We start from the raw sequence: 20,950 nt of genomic DNA on the forward strand, positions 1-20,950 counted from the left end.
TATCGGACTCTCGCCACTCTGCTCCAGACGTGTTTTCTGGCCTTATCGACTGGCGGTAATTAGCGACCCGGGGCAGGAAGGCGATCAGGAGGCGCCGCGTTCCGCCAGGCGGCTAATTGGAACATCCAGCGGTGCCAGGATCGCGGTCCTCCTCCTCGTCTTCCTCGTCTTCGCCTCAAACATTCAGAGTCACAAACGATAAGCAGGTGCGCGCTGAGCTGTTAGCGTTAGCGTTGTCGCCTAAAGGAGCAATTCACTACAAAACCAACAGGGGCGGTATATTTCCCCTTAAACACCTGAAGGAGAGTCGCCCCAGAACCCTGAAGGACCTCCTAAACATTAGCATTGGTGCTAATGTGCGCATGCCCAATGAGATCTGTGCACCTGTAGCGAATACAGGAAGTGGTGTTCACCTGCCTCAGACGGGCAAACGTGAACATCTCCAGGAGAAATCCAAGCAGGACGTGACCAACCAATCACGATGAAGGAGCCCAAACTTTGGCTCCTGAGCTTCCCTTTTTGGACGCTTGGCCCCGCCCACCCCGGCCCGGGCTTCCAACCGTTGTTGGTGCTGACATTTATGGGCTGGAAGCTTTAGTGTTATTGTTATGGCTGCCATCGTTCTGGCGGCGGCGCGGTGCTGATGGCGCTCCAAATTGACCAACTGGAGGATTTTAATGTGACAGCTCATCACATTACAGCGACGGGAGCGTGAAAGTTGGCGCCAACGCATCATTCTTCTCCACTTGAAGAGCAGGCTCCCCCCCCCCCCTGTTGTTGGGGGTGACGGCGTTTTTACCCCCCCCCAGCGACTATTGGCAGGCGTGATGCTAGCGATTAGACTAAGTTTCGTGGCATCCGCTGGGCACGCTCCAAACACCCAGCGGCGTTTTCTAGCTTATAATACGGGTGGGGGGTTTTTTAGAGGGGGGGGGTAATCAGTGATTGTGTCCCCATCTTGTTCGCGACTGAAATCGAATCAAACGCTCAGCGTCTCCTTCTGGAAAACGAGCAATGCTGTTTCCTGCAAGCGTCCGATTTTGTTCGAGCATACCACCAACGCCAACGCTAACGCCGCCGCGGGAAGCCTGATTGGAGCTTTATTGTTCTGCACATACAAACACGCGGAACTCCGGCGCGATTACTGGAATTGGCATTACTTGTGAGGCGCTAATTAGCTCGGAAAGTCAGTCCCGGAAGTACAATTTAATGGGTTTTTCATAATCTTGCTGCTTCCCTTGGAAACGCCACGAGTCCTCGGAAGGGCCACGCAGGGAAAAAGTCCAAAGAGTTAGTTTGATAATGAATAATATTCCGCGACACACACGACCAAGCCGGGACACTTCGGGAGCGATCGTACAGTAAGAGGCAGCGATTGAATCTTTACCGTCCTGAGATTAGACGTCCTGCCGGAGACACGTTTCCACTCCGGAGTTTATTATCTTACCGCCCGGATCCTCGGGGTACCATCAGCCGCCGCTGAATTATGGGCTCTACCTCTGCTTATATCAGTGAAATACAGGCGCTGCCCCCCTCAGTCATTTACTATCTTATCAGAGGGGGAGGAAGAAAACCTCCTTTGGGTCTGAATGAGGCTTAGAGAGGCGTTCAATGACTGCTGATATCATATATTTAGAATCAGCCGTCACTGACCCCGAGTTGCTTCGGGCCGATAAGTACATTAACGGTAATAGTCGGCGATTTCCCCCCGAGAGGCGGGACTTATCGTCCCGACCCGAGTCTGACGGCTGTGTTAAAAAAAAAACTGCCTTTAAAAGGGGCTTTTCTGTCATTTCATTGGCCGCTCCATGAACCGTGGCGCGTCCGTGTTCACAAAGCCAAAGTTCAGACGAAACTTTTTGACGTTTCCTGCGGTAACGCAAGTTGTTAAGTGGAGTTGCATTCTGGGAGACGGCGATGGAGTAATTGGGAACCATGTCAGATTGGTTTCTACAGTCGTCGTTTGTCCCGTGTTAGTGTGATATCGTGTGACGAGTTGAACTTCAACGTCTTAGTGGCCGATCTGGGTACTACAGCAACCAGTCACACTTCAGTGTGAACTGAACTAATTTTTTTGCGCCAAAATAAATAAGAAATTGCCAATAATTTTACCTGTGGTCTATAATTTTATGTGGGCGTTTTCACCCTGAGTTTAGCTTGTAAGGCAGTGTTGGTTTTTGGGTTAAATTTCTGTCTTTCTTGTGTTAAAAAATACACAAATTACTAATACTGATTTGATTCCTTTTGGGGATCATATCAGTATATACAATTTTTATTAAAAAAATTTAAACTTCTATATATATTTAACATGCAGCAAATATTCGGATAGAATTCATTCATTGAGGGTTGTAAAACGTGAACCTCCTCTCAGGCGTTGGTGTAAGGCAAGGTCTTGAGCTCTTGCGCTGTGGTAATAAATGGATTGTGGGACATTAAAACTTCTTTACAAGGACAACATCTGTTTTTATGCCAATAAGGAACAAAAGACTTGTTGAAAATCAATGTTAACGCACAAGTTTATGGTGGCGGTGGAGCGTTAATTTGTTGAGCAGCAGCTTCTAATGGACGCTGCAGATTTTCAGCGGAGTTTTAAAACCTCTATTTTTAGTCCGCGGTTCAATCGCGTGTTTCAGGAGGGGCGACAGGAAGCAGAAGTGGCGTGAGTCACTGTTTATCCCAGGCTGTCATGGTGAACACGGATCGTAGAGAAGCATGATTCCTGCACCTTCGCAGCCAACACCCACCCTCCTCTTCACCAGGGCGCTCTGTGAAGGCCGCGTTTGATTCGAGGCTGATGGTGAAACGCCGTCGCCTCTCGCCTTCTGTCTTTTCTCCACAGCGACACGTCGGCGTTTTGACAGGGTTACATAAACCTGCGACGCTCCTCATCTCACATTTGAATGCAAGCTTGATAAAATCTGGTGTTAATTCTGCTTGTATTTCTTCTACTCAAACGCTGGACTTCCCGGTCTTCTCGTGGAGGTCTCGGTCCGGCTTACCAAAGGGACTTCGTTGGGTCTTGCCATCCAGTTGAGCCTTGAGGTATTTTGGCCCGATCCCATTTGTATCTCCCTTCTTTCAGTTACGTTGAAGTCAAACCAGCCGTTCCGGGCTAATAGCCAACATTTATTTCCAAAATTGTGACTTTAGCCTAGTTGGAAAACCCAAATGGTGCAAATAATAGCCTTCGTTGGCTCTCGTTTGCTGTTAGCTCCCATTGGCGTCTCTCTGGAGGTCCAAGGTCCAATCGGCTTCAGCCAAATGTTGAAACAAAGCCAGAGAAACTTTCCAACTCTTTGTTGCTGCTTATTTTTTTACACCTTAGATGAACCCAAAGACACCAAACTGCACTATAACGGGCAGAGGAGCCGTCTGTTTATTCCCAGCTGTTGGGAACCAGGGAGTTTGTTGTTGTCGTATAAAACAGAGCGCTGCCGAAACACATTATATTGATATTCGATAACGTGCGTGAGCGTCTCTTTCTCTGATGGTTGTTGCAGAACGGTCAATGGTTTTCGCCACCTCTGTGAAATGATGTTATAACCTTATCTTCCCCATTTCAGAACTCCCGTTAACCTGCAAACGTTCCGAGTCGACCCGGCGTTCTCATTTGGCGATAAGCCCCTGCAGTGCAGAGTCCCTGTCCGCTGCACGCATCAGAACAGGGTCACTGCTCTACCGCCGAGGGATTCTTATTGGGCAATAATAGCGTCTGAGATACCCAGCAGGTGCCTGAATAAACCCCCTAATAGAGCAATTATTCTCAAACAAAAGGTCACCTCAGGCGTGACGACAGGCCCGGAAATCAATAAGACTCCCAATTACGACCAAAGCACCGGCCTATGTTTGGTCACCGTCCGCCAGCCATCCAGGAGGAGATCAGATTTCAAGGCAACCTCATTCCCTCAGTCCGGCTGAGACTTAGTTACTGGATTTTATTGGAGGACTCTTTTTAAAAATGCATAAATGACTCGGAGACTCTCTGAGCTCACATGAAAGGGTTCTTCTGAGGGGTGAGGACGTTTAAACCTTTTATTTTGAAATCCAGGACAAGACAAAAAAATTCACCAATAGATGAAAAACCTCTAAAGAAGAAAGTACAAGACTTTCTGGAAGCAGGTGAACCGTCGAGCTTTTACATCGACCTGCTGAGGAGCCGGTGGTTCCAGAAGGGTCTGTTTGTTTGTTCTTTTTTTGGTTGGTTTGAATCTTAACAGAATTAATTTCGCAAATTTTGTGAAAAGACAGGAGTTTGGGCCGTAAAATGGAGAAAGGGACACACCAGTAATTAATTTGAGTTGTGGGTTTGTTGATTGATTGGTTGGGTTGTCGGTCGGTTGAATAGTTGGGTTGTCAGTCGATTGATTGGTTGGGTTGTCGGTTGGTTGGTTGGTTGCTGAAAATGGTTTTCCATGAAACTCGGGGGTGGGGGGGGTGCCTTAATGGGGGTCTTTTTCCACCAGGGTGGAATTTGTTCGAACTCCGGAGTCGGATCTCGATCGGGCGAAACCTTGGCCACGCCTTGTGGAGGATCCGTTTCATCTTAATCGTGGACATCCAGGATAAACCCAGCGTACGACGGAGAGAAGAACAAACTTCGGTTCAGGATGAATTTCCTGTAAACTTTTTAATGTCTATATTCCTGCTCTGTTTGCGTCGTGACAGATGCAACCCGAGATCTTCAGCGTCCAATCGATGATGATGATGATGGGCTCTGTGATGGGGCTTGAAAAATGTCGTTTTCCACCCGTATTTCAGAGCGTTTCCCACGACTGAACACTCACAAACTCTCTGAGACATTAAACAGCTGTGTTCCTGAACTAAATTTGCACTTGGGAGGACACCTCCATTAAGAGGAGCGTTGATGCCTTCCTCTTTATTACCTGTAATTTCACCCTGAGTGTCTTTTGAATACAGACAGTAAAACAAGGTGTGTTATCGACACGGATGCGAGGGCGGGGAAGCATGGCAAAGTGCGAGATTCTTTGGTTGGATGTGACCCCTCCCCATCCCCCAACACCCCCCCCCCCCTTTTTTTTTTTTTGGATTGATTTTGTGGTTGTGAGGTTGCAGGTCGTACTGGCTCCTCTTCCTCCGTCAGGTGGCTGAAAAATCATTACCTCTCGGTTCAGATTGTTCTGCGTGCTTTGGTTTTAATTCGGAACATTTCTCTAAACAATAATAATACATTATTTAATAAAAGCCACCTGTCTGCAGACACAAAGCCGGCACTTCATCACATTTCCAGCCCACGGTGATCCTGCATCCTAATCCGCCTGTAAGAGATTGATGGTTTCTCTTGTGTGTAGAGAAACACTTACCTTGTTCCTCTCAGGCAGTAAATCTGACAAATATCCAATGAGTAGTTTGCCCGTCTGTGTGCTCACAAGAACAGATGAACAGATTTAAAAGTTCTATCATTCCGGTAATGACTAGAACGGCACTCAGTCAAGCGAATATCTCCACCAAGGGCGGCGATCCTCCACATCTGTCTGGGTCCCGCAGACAACGGAGATGTGGTTTGAGAAGATAAATAATTGATTAATCATAAAACCGCACCCAGGTGGCTCGAATCCCATCTGCAAGTCGACGGGTTCGGCGCCCGAATCGCTCGCGATGGCGCCGCGTTTGATTCGTTAGCATCCGAACGGGTCGGCGTCTGTTGGGAAACGATTTGAATGTGGACGAGTGGACGGAGGCTGGATCGCGTTGCGATGCTGGTTTGCGACAAAATATAATTTCTAGTCCTTGCAATCGTCGATAAACCAGCCAATGACCGCAAGTTGGAGGCGTGGCTAACGGGGACAAGGGTCACCGCAGGAGTTTGGAGCTGATTGATGACGAGGAGACGATTTAAAACCTGGATAATTACTTCCCACTAGCCAGTAGCCACGCCCCTGGTGGTCTTAGCCCTTCAGGCTAACGTTAGCTCGTGTTCCCACCACACTCCTCCAAAACCCCCTGAATAAATCCTGCCTGACATTTATTCCTTGATGTGAATTAATCACAAGGTAAACTATAATGGATTACCAATGGAAAATGTAATTAAGCCACAAAATGAGGTTATTAAACTCTATTTTTTACTTGTTTACTTAATTAACCCCTCCTCTGGTGTAAGTCGGAGCAGCGTGATGAAGTCTGGAGTAATTGGATGACAGGTTGACGAAGTAGCGTCGATAGCGTTACCCTCCAGTAATTGGGATACGCTATTGACTTTGGTGCGAGAGGCGTTCTGCGTGAACAAAAACCTTGTTAACTGTTTTTTTTTATTTTTTTTACGGTGCGTATCGACCACAGCACACGTGTGAGCGCATCACCCCCACACGGTTACGAACAATCACACACAAAACTTCATGTCAGACTTTAAGAATAACTTTTGTTCTTTGAAAAGATTAATATCTCATCTAGATTCTTGTTTTAGAGAAAGAGATTGAAGCAGGAAATTATCTGATCAATAAGATCAATACCGGTTGAAGTTAAAGGTCCAATTCACCCCAAATTATTCCATCATTATCGACTCATCTTCTTGCCGCTTTAATGCTCAGTCAGGGTTATTTTGGTGTGCAAAACTTTATTGCAATAAACCAGCGTTACATCATTGTCCTAAACTGACAAAGTGTATTTAAATTAAAGAGCATAAAACTAACGTAAACTGTTTTCTTACAGTTCTGATGATGTCATATCGATATGTGGAAGCGCTAAAGTCCCAAAACGTCGCGAAAAGCCACCACCATCATCATCACCACGTTAGCCTATTGCTAAATCTGTTAGCATGTAGATTTTTAAGGGAAAGTCAGCAGGAGAACACCAAGGTGTGCAGACACGTTTCTCGGTTTTGTGATGAATTCTTTGACGTTTAAAATCACTTCGTCACGATGACACAAACGTAGATGCTAAGAAAATGTAAAATTATCCTTTTGAAAAAGTGTTTAAATGCTCTAGAAGCCAATCCGTGCTCTCCGCAGCGAGAGCTCCACATAAATTAGCATTAAAAGCAGCTGAAGAGAATCTCAGCTCCAATTTTTCACAAAATTTCAAATCCAAAAAATGTAAATTTATGTTTGAATCATGAGCTGCAGCAGCAACAGCTGGACGTGGAGGCTGGAGATTCGTTCCGACGCAAAGCGTTGGACGGATAACCCGCTCCCAGGGAAGAGCAACAGCAGACGGCTACGACCGTTAATGCTAAGCTATGCTAATTGCCTCCCAGCTCCATCGCTGGAGGTAATGCAAAGTAACGAGAGCGCTATTGGCGTCTCCTTTCCGTGCTAAATTATTCAATAAGAGTTGAGACAAATAGTTTTCCTGCGTGACGGCTGGGAGTGGGCTTCATTACGGACACGTTATCCTCGTTAGCGGCGGATTTACTGCCCGCCTTTCGCCGCGCCGCTTCGCGTTTGAGGCGCTCATGGATGCTAATGCGGACATTTCTCTTCCGATAAACCGTCGACCTTCCCGTTTTCCCAGCGCAGCCTGACAGGAGAGCGACTCGTCGGACGACGGATCGCCGCCTCCGGGGCGGTTTTCAGGTGCAGGTGGACACGGGAGGCGGGAGGATGGATGGTTTTATTTGTTTGTTCTCCGGCTTTCAGTGTTTATTATTTATTGGTTGGATATCCATTCGCTATCATCGCTAGTTACCACCTCCGTTCCTCGGCTGCAGGTTCATCCGATCTTCTCACCATCCAACCGTCCTCCAGCCTCTGCATCATCATTAGCCGCGGCCCGCTGAGCGCGTCTGTCAGCAGGCCGCCGCCGCCACCGCCGCTGTCAGGTTCCGACGCTCGTCTGAGAATTCCTTCAGGAACGCTGATGAGGATTGTTTTTGAATCCGTCCCGCTCCGGTGAAGTCGTCATTGGTCACCTGATCGGCCAATGAAAGGGCTCGAAATTAAACGTCAGAAAAGAGAGAATAAGTGATCAAACAAGGAGAAAACAGTCGCCGTGACGACAGTTTAATTATTTAGTCTTACCTTCACGGATGGAATGAGATGTTTTCTTTGGTGTCTTTGTTTGTTTGTTTGTCAGCAGGTTTATTTATATGAATGAAGCAGGAAGAAGAATTCTGATCACAGGAAGTTAATTTGAAATGATAAAAAAACTGTAAAAATAATCATTAGTCATAAATGATAAACAATCAAACATCTCGATCAGAATGTCAAAATAAACAATAATAAACCAAATTTTTAGAAGGCAAAAATTCCAAACTCTAAACCGATTTCAACCAATCCCTATGAAGGGGCGGGGCATGTCCCAACCATGTCGGTCGTTAGTGTTTAGCTGTTTGCTTTGCTTTTAGTCGACACGTCTGTGATTGTTTGTCGAACGCGCTCCGATAAAAGAACACGACCGACCTTGTATCGCTATTAACCAGACCGTCACGGCGGTGGATGCGGTTGCTAGGCGATAGGGCCGATTCATTTCGGCCCGTTTGTTTATGAGCGGCGCACAAACATGGTCCAAACATTCTGCTTCGTTTTCAGCGAGACGTTCAGGAAGCAAAGTCGCCGAGAAGAAAACCAACAAAGTAGTAAAGATTGAGGAACCGGATCGTAAAAACGCGATCCGTGTCTCCGGAAGACGGGAAAAGATGTGTGTTTAATCCGGAACGTTCCCAGCAGCGCTTGGGTTTTACATCTGAGGCGAGTCAAAGCTGGAATATTTGTTCAGATCTCTGCAAACCCAAAAAAAGCACAACTGAGACGGTGACGAGCGGCGGCGGGGGGGGGTCAGGCTCTTTAAAAGCTTCTCCTTTCCAATCACTCTTGGATCTGCGGGCTTCCGTAGATTTAATTATCTGTTTTCATCCTGAATATTCTTCTCCGCGGTTCCGTTGACCTCCGGGGGGGGGGAGTGGGTGGCGTTGAGAACCATCAGGAATGAACCTTCAGAATCACCGCTAATTAATCCAGGAATGCTCGTCCCGTCCTGAACAACAGGTTGCCAAAACAGCGGTGAATTATTTTTGATGGGGTTGCCATGGAGACCCAACAAACTGCACAACCACAGGGGGGGGGGGGTGAAGTGGCTCGAAATGAGCGTGTGCATGCGTCTTGATGCATCGCCCCAAACGGAACCCAACTGGACGAGTTGCCCCGCCGTCGATGAGGCGAGCGGCACGCGAAGGCGGGGCTTTTATTTCTCCAAGAATAAGAGTCCTCGTAAATTATGGGACATTTTTCACGGCGGGGGCGCTCCAGCCAAACATTACGACAATGATAAGAGGGCAGGAGTCTTTTTCCTTTCTGGGGGAATGTTCATATTTTGCCAGAGGAAGCGATAAAACAGCAGCAGGCCTGAATGCATTAGCCTGAGTAAACATCAGCAGGAGCGGCCGCCGCCTTTTATTAGCCCCCCTCCCACCCCCGGAAGACGGCGGGTTGTGGGGCATTTCATTTCCAGGATGTCTCCGAGTGCATATTGTTTCCATTTGTTTTGTTGGAGTGACTCGACAAGTGTGCGTTATGGGATGGCGGCTGATGGATGGGAGTGGCGGGGGAAGATGCTTCTCCGTCCTCGCCTGGTGATGTGGCGCTCGCCGTCGGTGTCGTCTGGCAGCGGTGAATACCAATCGCTCTTGGTGGGCATAGAGACGCATTACGCCCCCCCCCATCACCATCACCTACATGTCGGGGGTGTTCTGCGTGCTCTCCTCCTCAGCGGCTCGGCTGACGTCGTCATTAAACCAGCAGCTGGAAAGTTTCCAATGCGAAACACTTCACAGGCTGTTCGACCTTGTCAAGTGAGCTGAGCTGCTAACTGGCGTCTCGTTCGCCTCCAGCAGCTCGCAGACAGTTAATTGATCCAAATACTGGTTATTATGGAGCCTCTGTTTGAAGGCTGAACGCCGCAGAACAACAGAACAACTTAAGACGGGTGACTGACTCTCACCCTCTAAACAGCCTTTTCAAGGCGGAACCGTTTCACTGTGTGAACCTGGACTGTTTCACTGCGTGAACCTGGACTGTTTCACTGCGTGAACCTGGACTGTTTCACTGCGTGAACCTGGACTGTTTCACTGCGTGAACCTGGACTGTTTCACTGTGTGAACCTGGACTGTTTCACTGCGTGAACCTGGACTGTTTCACTGCGTGAACCTGGACTGTTTCACTGCGTGAACCTGGACTGTTTCACTGTGTGAACCTGGACTGTTTCACTGCGTGAACCTGGACTGTTTCACTGCGTGAACCTGGACTGTTTCACTGCGTGAACCTGGACTGTTTCACTGCGTGAACCTGGACTGTTTCACCGTGTGAACCTGGACTGTTTCACCGTGTGAACCTGGACTGTTTCACCGTGTGAACCTGGACTGTTTCACCGTGTGAACCTGGACTGTTTCACTATGTGAACCTGGACTGTTTCACTGTGTGAACCTGGACTGTTTCACTGTGTGAACCTGGACTGTTTCACTGTGTGAACCTGGACTGTTTCACTGTGTGAACCTGGACTGTTTCACTGCGTGAACCTGGACTGTTTCACTGCGTGAACCTGGACTGTTTCACTGTGTGAACCTGGACTGTTTCACTATGTGAACCTGGACTGTTTCACTGTGTGAACCTGGACTGTTTCACTATGTGAACCTGGACTGTTTCACTATGTGAACCTGGACTGTTTCACTATGTGAACCTGGACTGTTTCACTATGTGAACCTGGACTGTTTCACTATGTGAACCTGGACTGTTTCACTATGTGAACCTGGACTGTTTCACTATGTGAACCTGGACTGTTTCACTATGTGAACCTGGACTGTTTCACTGCGTGAACCTGGACTGTTTCACTGTGTGAACCTGGACTGTTTCACTGTGTGAACCTGGACTGTTTCACTGTGTGAACCTGGACTGTTTCACTGCGTGAACCTGGACTGTTTCACTGTGTGAACCTGGACTGTTTCACTGTGTGAACCTGGACTGTTTCACTGCGTGAACCTGGACTGTTTCACTGTGTGAACCTGGACTTTTGCTGGCTTAATGTTGATCTAACGTCCTAAAGATGAGCGCGTTGCTGTTGTTGTTGTTGTTGTTGTTGTGGAGGCAGAAGCTTCCTGTCATCGATGTTTGTATGGAAGGAATGACTCATGAAAACACAAGATATCTCGTTCTTGTCAAGTGCGCGTACCACAAGCAGGAAGCAGCTTGTAGCATTTAGCTGCTAACAGAAAGAAAAAGGCAGTCTGTGCAGACGGTGTGATCCAGGATCCTCACCCTCCAATCAGAAGATGACCCGCCTTAAAGGGGAGGTGATGGCTGCTGGATGGTGCATCATCTGTTGCAGCTGTTCTGGTAAATAAACACATATGTTGTTGTTTACACGCTACAAGCCTCCTATGATTACACCATGACGCTCTTTAAAGGCGTCGTTGCTCCTGTCAGCCTTTAGCAGCTGTTTGCAGCGGAGCAGCAGATGTTGTTGTTGTTTCACCTGTGGGAGACGTTCAAAGGGGGCGTGGCCAGAGGGACTGTGGGCGTGACCATCTTAAAGCATCATCAGTGAATTAAACCTGGTCTGAAGGTAGAGGTTCACTTTTTGTTCTTACTGTGTAAAAGAGGCAGAAGCTTCAGTTCAATGAACATCCTCCATCTTTATTTCCACCTCCACCAATGACTGTCTTTGATTTAGAAGCCCCACCCCCATGTATCCATGGGGGTGGGGCCAACTGTTTCACTGCGTGAACCTGGACTGTTTCACTGCGTGAACCTGGACTGTTTCACTGCGTGAACCTGGACTGTTTCACTGCGTGAACCTGGACTGTTTCACTGCGTGAACCTGGATTGTTTCACTGCGTGAACCTGGACTGTTTCACTGCGTGAACCTGGACTGTTTCACTGCGTGAACCTGGACTGTTTCACTGCGTGAACCTGGATTGTTTCACTGCGTGAACCTGGACTGTTTCACTGCGTGAACCTGGACTGTTTCACTGCGTGAACCTGGACTGTTTCACTGTGTGAACCTGGACTGTTTCACTGCGTGAACCTGGACTGTTTCACTGCGTGAACCTGGACTGTTTCACTGCGTGAACCTGGACTGTTTCACTGCGTGAACCTGGACTGTTTCACCGTGTGAACCTGGATTGTTTCACTGTGTGAACCTGGATTGTTTCACTGTGTGAACCTGGACTGTTTCACTGTGTGAACCTGGACTTTTTCACTGTGTGAACCTGGACTGTTTCACTGTGTGAACCTGGACTGTTTCACTGCGTGAACCTGGACTGTTCCACTGCGTGAACCTGGACTGTTTCACTGCGTGAACCTGGACTGTTTCACTGTGTGAACCTGGACTGTTTCACTGTGTGAACCTGGACTGTTTCACTGTGTGAACCTGGACTGTTTCACTGCGTGAACCTGGACAGCCTCTACCCTCTCTTTCCAATCGGTCCTACTACAAAAGAGGAAGTGATGTCATCCTTCTTCCTCTCCGTCGCCACATTCGCTAACGTTAGCGCTGGTCTTCCTGAAATGCGCTGCGACAGGTCGGTGGCGCTATTGACTCCGGCTGCGCAGCTCATTTTAGTGTCTGTCACTGACGATCCATACCGATCCAATTAGCGGCGGCGCCGTGGGGCCGGTGCGCCGGTGCCTCGCGCCGTCGGAACATCACACATTCGCACACAAGGGCACGGCTTCAGACACTCCGCTAATGAGATGCTGGAACGGTTCCCGGCGCTACCTTTGAATCGACATCTGTAATTAAAGCGGCGACAACAGCCGCGATAGCTTTCCTGTTAGCGTTAGCCCTTATTGCTACATTCTCCTCCTCCAGCAGCTGAAATTAAGAGGAGCAGCGCGGCCTTTGATTCGCAGGAGCCTCGGTGGCGCCTCGCCTCCCCTGACAGACACGCGCCACAGGAAAGTGATGAAATGCGGAGAAAGTGAGCGTTCCGTATTGTTCTTGTTTTCTAAAGACGACTTCTGAGTCAACGCCACCTTCATGCATTAAAGATGAGAGCGGCAGGAAACACTCCCCCCTCCGCGCCGTCGCCTCATCACTTGTTTAGCCGTGTCATAATGCTGAGCTCCCGCTATAGGGGATGCAAGCCAATCAGAACCCTCCGTCTGTTTCCATAGGGACCAGGGTGAATGGATGTGATTAATTGCCTCCATGGAATCTGCACCAGCTGCAGAAATACCACATTTAAATTACGTATATTATCAGTTATGGGATTATCGATGAGCTCCGGGCGGTCGCTCGCTAATCGCGTTCCCATTGGTCCACAGCCACGGCGGTCCTCGGCTCGCGCCTGTGCCTTTACACGCGGTTTTTTCCCCAGAGGTGATTCTGGAGGTCAGCTGGCAGTGGCGGCTAATGGAGCGGAAGACGTTAAGTTACAAATCAAACAAACCAGGCAGAAGACGGACGGCGCCGCCGCAACGCCGCTTTGATGTCGCTTCCCCCAACGCCGTCGGCCTCTGACCCGTCCGACGCCGGAATGTTTTATTCAAACGCCGGAGGGAGAAATTTTGTTGGTGGTTAAACAACAGGAGAGGATTTGAGATTAAGCCGCTCACGTTTCATCCGAGGGGGAAGAAGAGCGAGGAAGATATTCCTGATCCCCCCCCCCCCCGTTTCAGGATGACGATCACGTCTCCGAGAAACGGAGCAGTGACATCTTTACTGCGAGGCGTTTAGGAGGCGTTTAGGAGGCCGCATCTGGAAACGACCGTCATTAATTATATTTATAGTGTTATTTAGCACCCAGCTCAAAGTGATGAAGGAGCGTTTATTAGCCGTCATTACGAGGCGTTCTCTTGATGGCCTCTTTAAGTCTTTTCTTTCATTGAATAAAATATTAAATTCAAAGCTTTTTAGATCTACGGTCAAAAAATGGTCGATTTGACATTAAAGTTATTTATAATTAACTGAAATAAACATCAACACTGTAGCTTAATGTGGAGCTGAAACGTCCTTGAAAACCTGATTGTTTTGTAAAATTTTCATACAATTCGTAAAAGTAACGATCCCGAATTTCACATTTTAAAACTTAAATGTTTTTGTTAAAGTCTTCAACTGAAAATAATCTAAATATTAAAAAAATGAATTTTACAATGTCTTTAGAACCCCTAATATTTTTTAAAAACGTTTTCCAGTAGATTTTCTCAAAATTTATTGACTTTCTGATTAAAAATCATTAAAATTTAAGTTAAAATTTCTAAATTTATTAATTTTTTTACTGTAATTTTATAACAAGAGCTGTTTTATCATATTTCCCCTTTTTTGGCAACGTCACATGTAACATTTCATTGACTTCTGATGTTCTGCCGTCCAATCAGAATTCTGTGTTGGTTATTTCTATTTCCTTTAAACCTCATAAGTCACTTTTCTAAATTAAAGTTGATGGAATGTTTTTATTTTCCACCTTTAAATCTGTTCTTAAAACTTTTTTTGATCTCTTCTGCAATAAAAAAAACATGATTATTGGAATTAAAAGTCAGAATTAGACTTTTGCTTTCAATAACAATTAGTTAAATTCCTCCCGTTTCCGTCGACCATCTTTCCCCGCAGTTTGCGTCTCCGGCTCCTCGTTCTGACGCTTAAACGTTAAGGTGTTCCGTAAACGCTTCGTGATGAGCGCGTGGCGACGGCGGCGCATGTTGCTGCTGAGACTCATTATTTCGTGACTCGCTGCTGGAGGGGCCGCCGAGCCAAGGTCACAAGTTTGGTGCGTTGTCGTCGCGTGTGTGTCGTCGCGTCTCCATGTGTGAGGTCATCATTTACAGCCCGACTGGCTCATTACATGCTGTTGCCGTGGACGACGCTCTGCATCCTCTTGGAGTTCTTGGCTCCACATCCCTGTTAGCGCTGCGCTGTCAGGGCATGGAGATGCTAATGACAAGGCGCTATTTTTAGCAACACATCTTGTTATATGTAATTAAAATGATGAAAAATATGCAGGCGTGTGCGTTCGCCCCTGCACACGGATAGCGAACGTTAGCACGCCACGGCTGCTACGTTTTCATTGGGAATCGGAAATTAATGACCTGCGCCGGCGCTAATGCTGCAGCCCGGAGGCGCTATGACTTATTCCTAAAAGGGGGTGGGGTGTAGCCAACACGTGCACGTTGTGGCGTGAGCTATCAAAGCAGCAACGCTAACGCTCATTTCCAGTTTAGCTCCCATAAAGCTAGCATAAATGGAGCATTAACTCTCCGGTGGGTCGTTCCTGTCACAGTGATTGCTCTTCTTTTGTCGCTTCAGTTTTGACATCAAAGATTTAAACATTAGCGTTATTTCTTGAAGTTAGCGTCACCTGTTCACCTGCATTGCGATGGAAAGTTTCTATTTGTTTGGATGTGTAGCTCCAGACCTTTAGCATCGTTCTGTTTTCACACTACAAAGACCTAACGGGGCAAATGTGTGTCCTTTAAAAATGCTAATAGAATTTTGCAGAAAATGCTGTAAATCCAATTTAAACTTCTGATTTAGATTAACACACGTTTGTCTTTTGTCCGGTTTCCTTGGTGAAGATCTGTCAAACGATTGTTCCTTGATGAAGTTATTTTCTTTCTGTTTGCTGCTTCCTTTCCATTTCACATGATCCGAGACGCCACCAAGGGTCAAAATGCGGGACACGCCACAAAAAGCTACGACCGCAGACGCTTGAGGTTGGGACGGCGGCGCGTCGTCGGTCCTCAGGGATCAGGAGTCCACAAACGCGCAATCCGTTGCCTCCGAACACCTTCGGCCTTTTCTATTATCCACCAAATGAAAAGAACCGACCGTCGCATCGGTGCCTTTTCTTCGGCGGATGGAAAGAGCCAACAGTAAATTGCTTGTCCATTCCGAGAAATGAAATGCTGTGTCCTCCAAAAACAATTTAAACGCGTTGGTTTAACTTTATATTTGTGGACTTTGAGAGACGCTGTCACTCTCGGATCAACAGTTCAAAACATGGCAGGAAAACCCGCCGGCAGCGTGTTCGGTCACGCTCAGAGCGAACCCGCAGCCTCTCAGCTCATCTCCGACCTCCGACGCCTCGCCGCTCGTTTAAAGCTCATCTCTCTCCCGCTGTAGTCGCTTGTAATCGTTTTGTAATCGCTTGTTGCTAGCACGGCGCAGAGGCTCCCGCTAATTAGCCCAGTCATTATTATTATAGCAGATCAGAGGGGTGAGACCAGGAAGGTTAGCCAAGACTTCCGGCTTGTTCCGCCGGTCCGGTCGGCATCTTCTTGAATCCATAGATTCCTGCTACCCGAACCTGGGATGCACTACCAACACCGGCATGCAATACCAGCACCCGGGATACAATACCAGCACCCGGGATACAATACCAGCACCCGGGATACAATACCAGCACCTTTGTTCAGTAATTACTGGTCTGGTCTTTCATGCCAAACACCCCAAACCCCTTTTAGCTTGAGAAGTTTCAGGTTAGCATGTTGCTAAGAAAATTCATATGCAGTCATGTTGAGGCTGAGTGATGGCTGAAGTTAGCTAAGCTAACATCATGCAATATAGTTTTATGCAAGAATCAGCTCTCCACAATGCAGTGCTGACGGCTAATGTTAGCTTCAAGACTAGCTTCATAGGTGCTAATGTTAACTGAATAAGTGGCTGCGCGTGTGCTAATGTTAGCTTCACTGCTGACGGCTAACGTCAGCAGCAGAGCTAGATGGAGATGTGCTAATGTTATCTGGAACTGGGAGCAGGTGTGCTTATTGCTAATGTTAGCAGAAATTTAGCTGCAGAAGTGCTAATTTGCGCTTGCTGCTACAAGAGATTTGCTTTCTTCCTTCTCCTTTGCTCATACTCAACTAACATGCTAATTGCTAGCTTTTACATACAGTCGTATAGTTTGCTATACGACCGTATAGCTAACTGTACAGTCGTCTGTATAGTTGGCTATAGCTGCGGCCCTGCTAACAATGCTAGGATTAGCTTTCAGGCCTATATCAAATGATCACCAAACATGAAGCACAAGTTGAAAGCTTCAGGCTGAAGTGACGGCTCCAGAGGAGTTTCCCGATGTTCCCAGAATTCCCTGCTGAGACGCTGATCTATATGGAAATGCCGTTTGGCGGCGACTCTCCATCCGCGGCGCGGCGAACCTTCAAATCCTGGATGTCGCTGCTGCAGCAGGAGAGCAGCTGCAGACTGCAGCATCTGAAGGAGGGGGGGGGAGTCGGACGCCGGCGTGTCGACAACACGACGCCGTCGGACGATCTATTTATCTCCCCGCTACTCTACGGCGGCGAGTCTGAGAGAACGGACCGGCCGGCGGAGCGGAAAGGTCACATGTTTGATGTTTTCCTCCCGTCTCTGATGGAAAGGTTGGACAAAATGTAGAGATAAACTTTAACCTAAAAATGAGCTGTTGGTCCGAGATTCGCTTTGAGATTCCGAGGCTCCGCCGGGCGGCGGGGTCGGCGCCCGCTCAGATAAACGGAATGAAACGGCGTCGACATTTAGATAAACCAGGAGAATCGCTTTGGCCGCACGGCGGGCATCAAGCGGCCGGCGAGAGGACTAAACACACACACACACACACACACACACACACAGGTGGGGTTGTTGCATTTGAGACAGCGTGATGGATCAGTTCATCTGATTGGATGCGACACGACCACATGTTGGCTCAGCGCGAGGATTCCTCGAGTTCCATCTTCGAGACAAATTTCGTCACCGTTTACGACGTCTTCGTCTTCCTCCGAGTGATGCTAGGAAAGTTAAATTATTCATTTTTTAGAAAAACAAAGTTTTTAGAAGCTAATCAGGAAAGTGATCAATTTATTTGGCAATTACAGTAATCCATTGTTACTCGCTGTTAATGTGTTACAGGAACAACCCGCGAAAAACAAAATTCTGCGATATTGCGACTATTTATTTTAATATTTACGTTAATTTAAATATTTATGAACCGTCCTCATACTGATATTAAACCACATTCTATCTGTATTACCTTTTCCTAACTTTTATAGAGTGTTTAAAGCACTTCTAACTGTTTCTTTAATACTTCTGGACGCTGTCAACCAATAGAACTCAAGTGCGGTATCTCGTGACTACCTACTAAAAATCTGCGATGTATCTTGAAGCGCAAACAGGCGAGGGATTAGTTTACATTTAAGAAATGGGCTAATTTATTACGTTTCTCGCCTGCTGTTACATTTTCAGTTGTTACGTTGTTTTAACCCCGTTTGCCGTCTCCATCGGCCGTCGTCACCTCCATCAATCCCTTGACAGGGGGGGGGGTTAATCTGGCAGACTGGAGATAACAACGACGTTGTTTTGTTGGGGCGTCTCACCCCCCACGGCCCCCCAGCGGCCCCCGCGGCTCGCTTGACGAAGCGGGCTAGCGGACGGCGTGCTAAATGGCGCCGGCTGCTCTTATCTGCAGGCTAATGATGTCTTGAGCTCCTTTCAATTAAGGTGGGAATGAGGCCACTGAAGGTTTTGCTTCATAGATCAGCCATTCAGTGTCATTAGAGCCGGGCTTGTATTCATTAGCGCCCAGCCACAGGTCTCCGGAGCACACGCTCTGCCCCGCTCCTTTATCCTCCATAAACTAATTAACAACTTCATAATCCTCCGCTAACAGTTTAGCGTTCGGATTCCCCGCGTTTTAATCCCGCCAGGTTGTGGGTTTAGCTGCCGCGTGCCGAACCAATCAGGACACGGCTGGAAAAGTTTGTGTTTAAAAGTATGCATTTACCCAGGGGCACTTAATTTACCTCCGATAAGGGCTAATAGATACTTGGCGTTAGCATCTCAGCAGAGGCTGTATTTTAAATATGATGACCAGTGCAGAATTAAACTGCAGTTTAGCTTCTTTTAGCGACATTTTTGGTTGATAATAGCTCCAATAAACAAACTATAACAGCAACTAAAGGCTAAGATGTTAGCTGCTAGCTGCTAAAGTAGCTAATTGCAGAAACAAGTGACAATTTCAAATAAAATATTAAACACATCAAGTGACCAGATCTCAAGTTGATGTCTCTATTTCATGCTGTTGTTGACGCTAAACGGTAAAAACAAAGATTATTTAAGCCAGCGAGCTACGCTTTAGCCGTAACGCTCATTTTCATCCCTCGGAGCTTTAATTTAGTTTTTAATTCAAATTCTGTTTTTTTATCAGAACGTTTTAACGAGTGTCTGTTGAATCATTGATGCCCATTTGTCCGTGCTTGATTCCCGCCACCCGTCGCCACGTCAACCACATTTCCCCCCCCCTGCGGATGATTTGATTGGTGTTGAGTGCCGACTTCTTATTTCCTGCCCTACGGTGACACTTTGTGTGATGTCGGTTCTTTAAAATCCACTTTTTTTTTTAAACCTCAGAATCGTTTTAAGCAACTTCCAGTCGGTCGGTTTGGGGTCCGCCAGTCGGATGAAGGTTGTTGGTGACTCCGCCCACAGAGTCACCGCCATCAGCTGACACGTCCTCACATCCGTTTGTGTCTGTCAGTCGATTTCAGGCGATCAACGCTGATGTTTGTCTCATTAGGGACCCTCTTTCACTTCCTCTTCCTCTTCCTCTTCCTCTTCCTCCTCTGACTCACGTTCGCCCTTGGAATTTTATTCTACCTGCGATTCTCCTGAGAACCTGTTTGTTCTGCTGACCAACATATTGTTCTTTTTTTCCTTTTTCCTTCCTCCTCCTCTTCCTCCTCCTCTTCCTCCTCCTCTTCCTCCTCCTCTTCCTCCTCTCTCTGCAGGAGCTGGTGGGCAGCAACCCTCCGCAGAGGAACTGGAAGGGAATAGCGATCGCCCTCCTTGTCATTCTGGTCATCTGCTCGCTGATTGTCACCTCCGTCATCCTGTTGACACCAGGTACGCGGCGCCGGGCGGTGGCGGGGGGAAGGGGTCACAGCGCCGCGCGGCGTGTTTCCGTGTTTACGCGGCGGTTATTATGCGCAGACATGCCCATTAGCTGTGTAATCAATCCCGGCGGCGCGTCTCTACTGTAAAGCCGACGCTCTTCCCTCAATTAGTGAAGGTCAGTAAACCTCCAGGAAGTCACGGCGCCGCCTCCATTAGCGCCGCCGCCATCTGTCTTCTCCCGCTGCACGCGTCCCCGATTTTTCTGGGTTATTTGAAGGCATCTGTGTTTGAGTTCGGCGACCTTCAGGTTTTCCTCTTTGCTCATTTACATTAAGGTTTAATCAAAAGGCCATCTGTTCACACCCAGACTCGTAAAGCGCCTCCATGCGGTTTTTACGCGCCGCCAGAGGCGCCGCCGCACGCTTACGAAACCTCTCTACGCGCTCCGGTAAGTTTATTCGTCTCGCACCTGGTCCGGTGTGATGTCACACCAGGGTCAAGGTGGGTGTCGTAAACCACGCCCTGTCTGGCTCCGGCTACTTCCTGTCCCGTGGCGTTTGTTTCGGAGCCAGGCCAACCGGAGCGGTTTAACGCGCCGCGTCAGGGGAGTCGGAAGGAAGCGTTTTTCGACAGGTGGCGTGTCCAGCTTGTAGCGCGCTTTAATCCGGCCCCGCCCGGCATCAATTCTGTTTGCTGGAGGGGAACGAATGTTCCGAGCCTCCAGCTGGAAGACGACCAATCAGAGGCGTCGTTTGTGTCCAAACAGAACAGCGTTCGCACCGGTTTAAAGGAAGACGTAAAGAATCAACGGAATGATTTCAAACAGAAGACTTTTAGCTCTTAGTTTTTCCGTTCGCACCGTGTTCCAAACTTTCTTCAAACTGGGCAAAGAATTCCACTCAGAAGTCAAAGGTTAAAGGTTAAACTGACTCTACGATGATGGACCCGAACACCCATCGTCTTGGCAATGGACCAACCAGCACCAGAACTGAAGACTCTTGGACCAGAGGTGGAACGTCTTCAAGAAACTTTCTCCCAAGTCCAGTGGATGGATTTAAAGAACTTTGGAGAACCATGACCTGGATCTAAACGTAATAAACGATCCAAACGACCCCCACCTGGAAGTCTGTCCGCGTTAGCTTCAATCAACGTGAGCTGCTAGAGGCGTCCCTGATATTTACCTTCTCCTCATCGCCACATC

At 47.8% G+C, this 20,950-nt stretch overlaps 1 protein-coding gene across 5 annotated transcripts in view; it reads left to right on the forward strand.

The window, feature by feature from the left end:
• LOC137614053 (A-type potassium channel modulatory protein DPP6-like) overlaps window positions 1-20,950 on the forward strand; it is a 107,912-nt gene that overhangs the window by 54,160 nt on the left and 32,802 nt on the right. For all 5 annotated transcript variants that reach the window (XM_068343543.1, XM_068343544.1, XM_068343541.1 and 2 more), the window contains exon 2: window positions 19,644-19,758. In XM_068343543.1, the coding sequence (XP_068199644.1) occupies window positions 19,644-19,758 (115 nt within the window). The remainder of the gene's footprint in view (window positions 1-19,643; window positions 19,759-20,950) is intronic.

The sequence above is a fragment of the Antennarius striatus genome, chromosome 20 (assembly GCF_040054535.1).
Source record: "Antennarius striatus isolate MH-2024 chromosome 20, ASM4005453v1, whole genome shotgun sequence".
Taxonomy (NCBI): Eukaryota; Metazoa; Chordata; class Actinopteri; order Lophiiformes; family Antennariidae; genus Antennarius; species Antennarius striatus.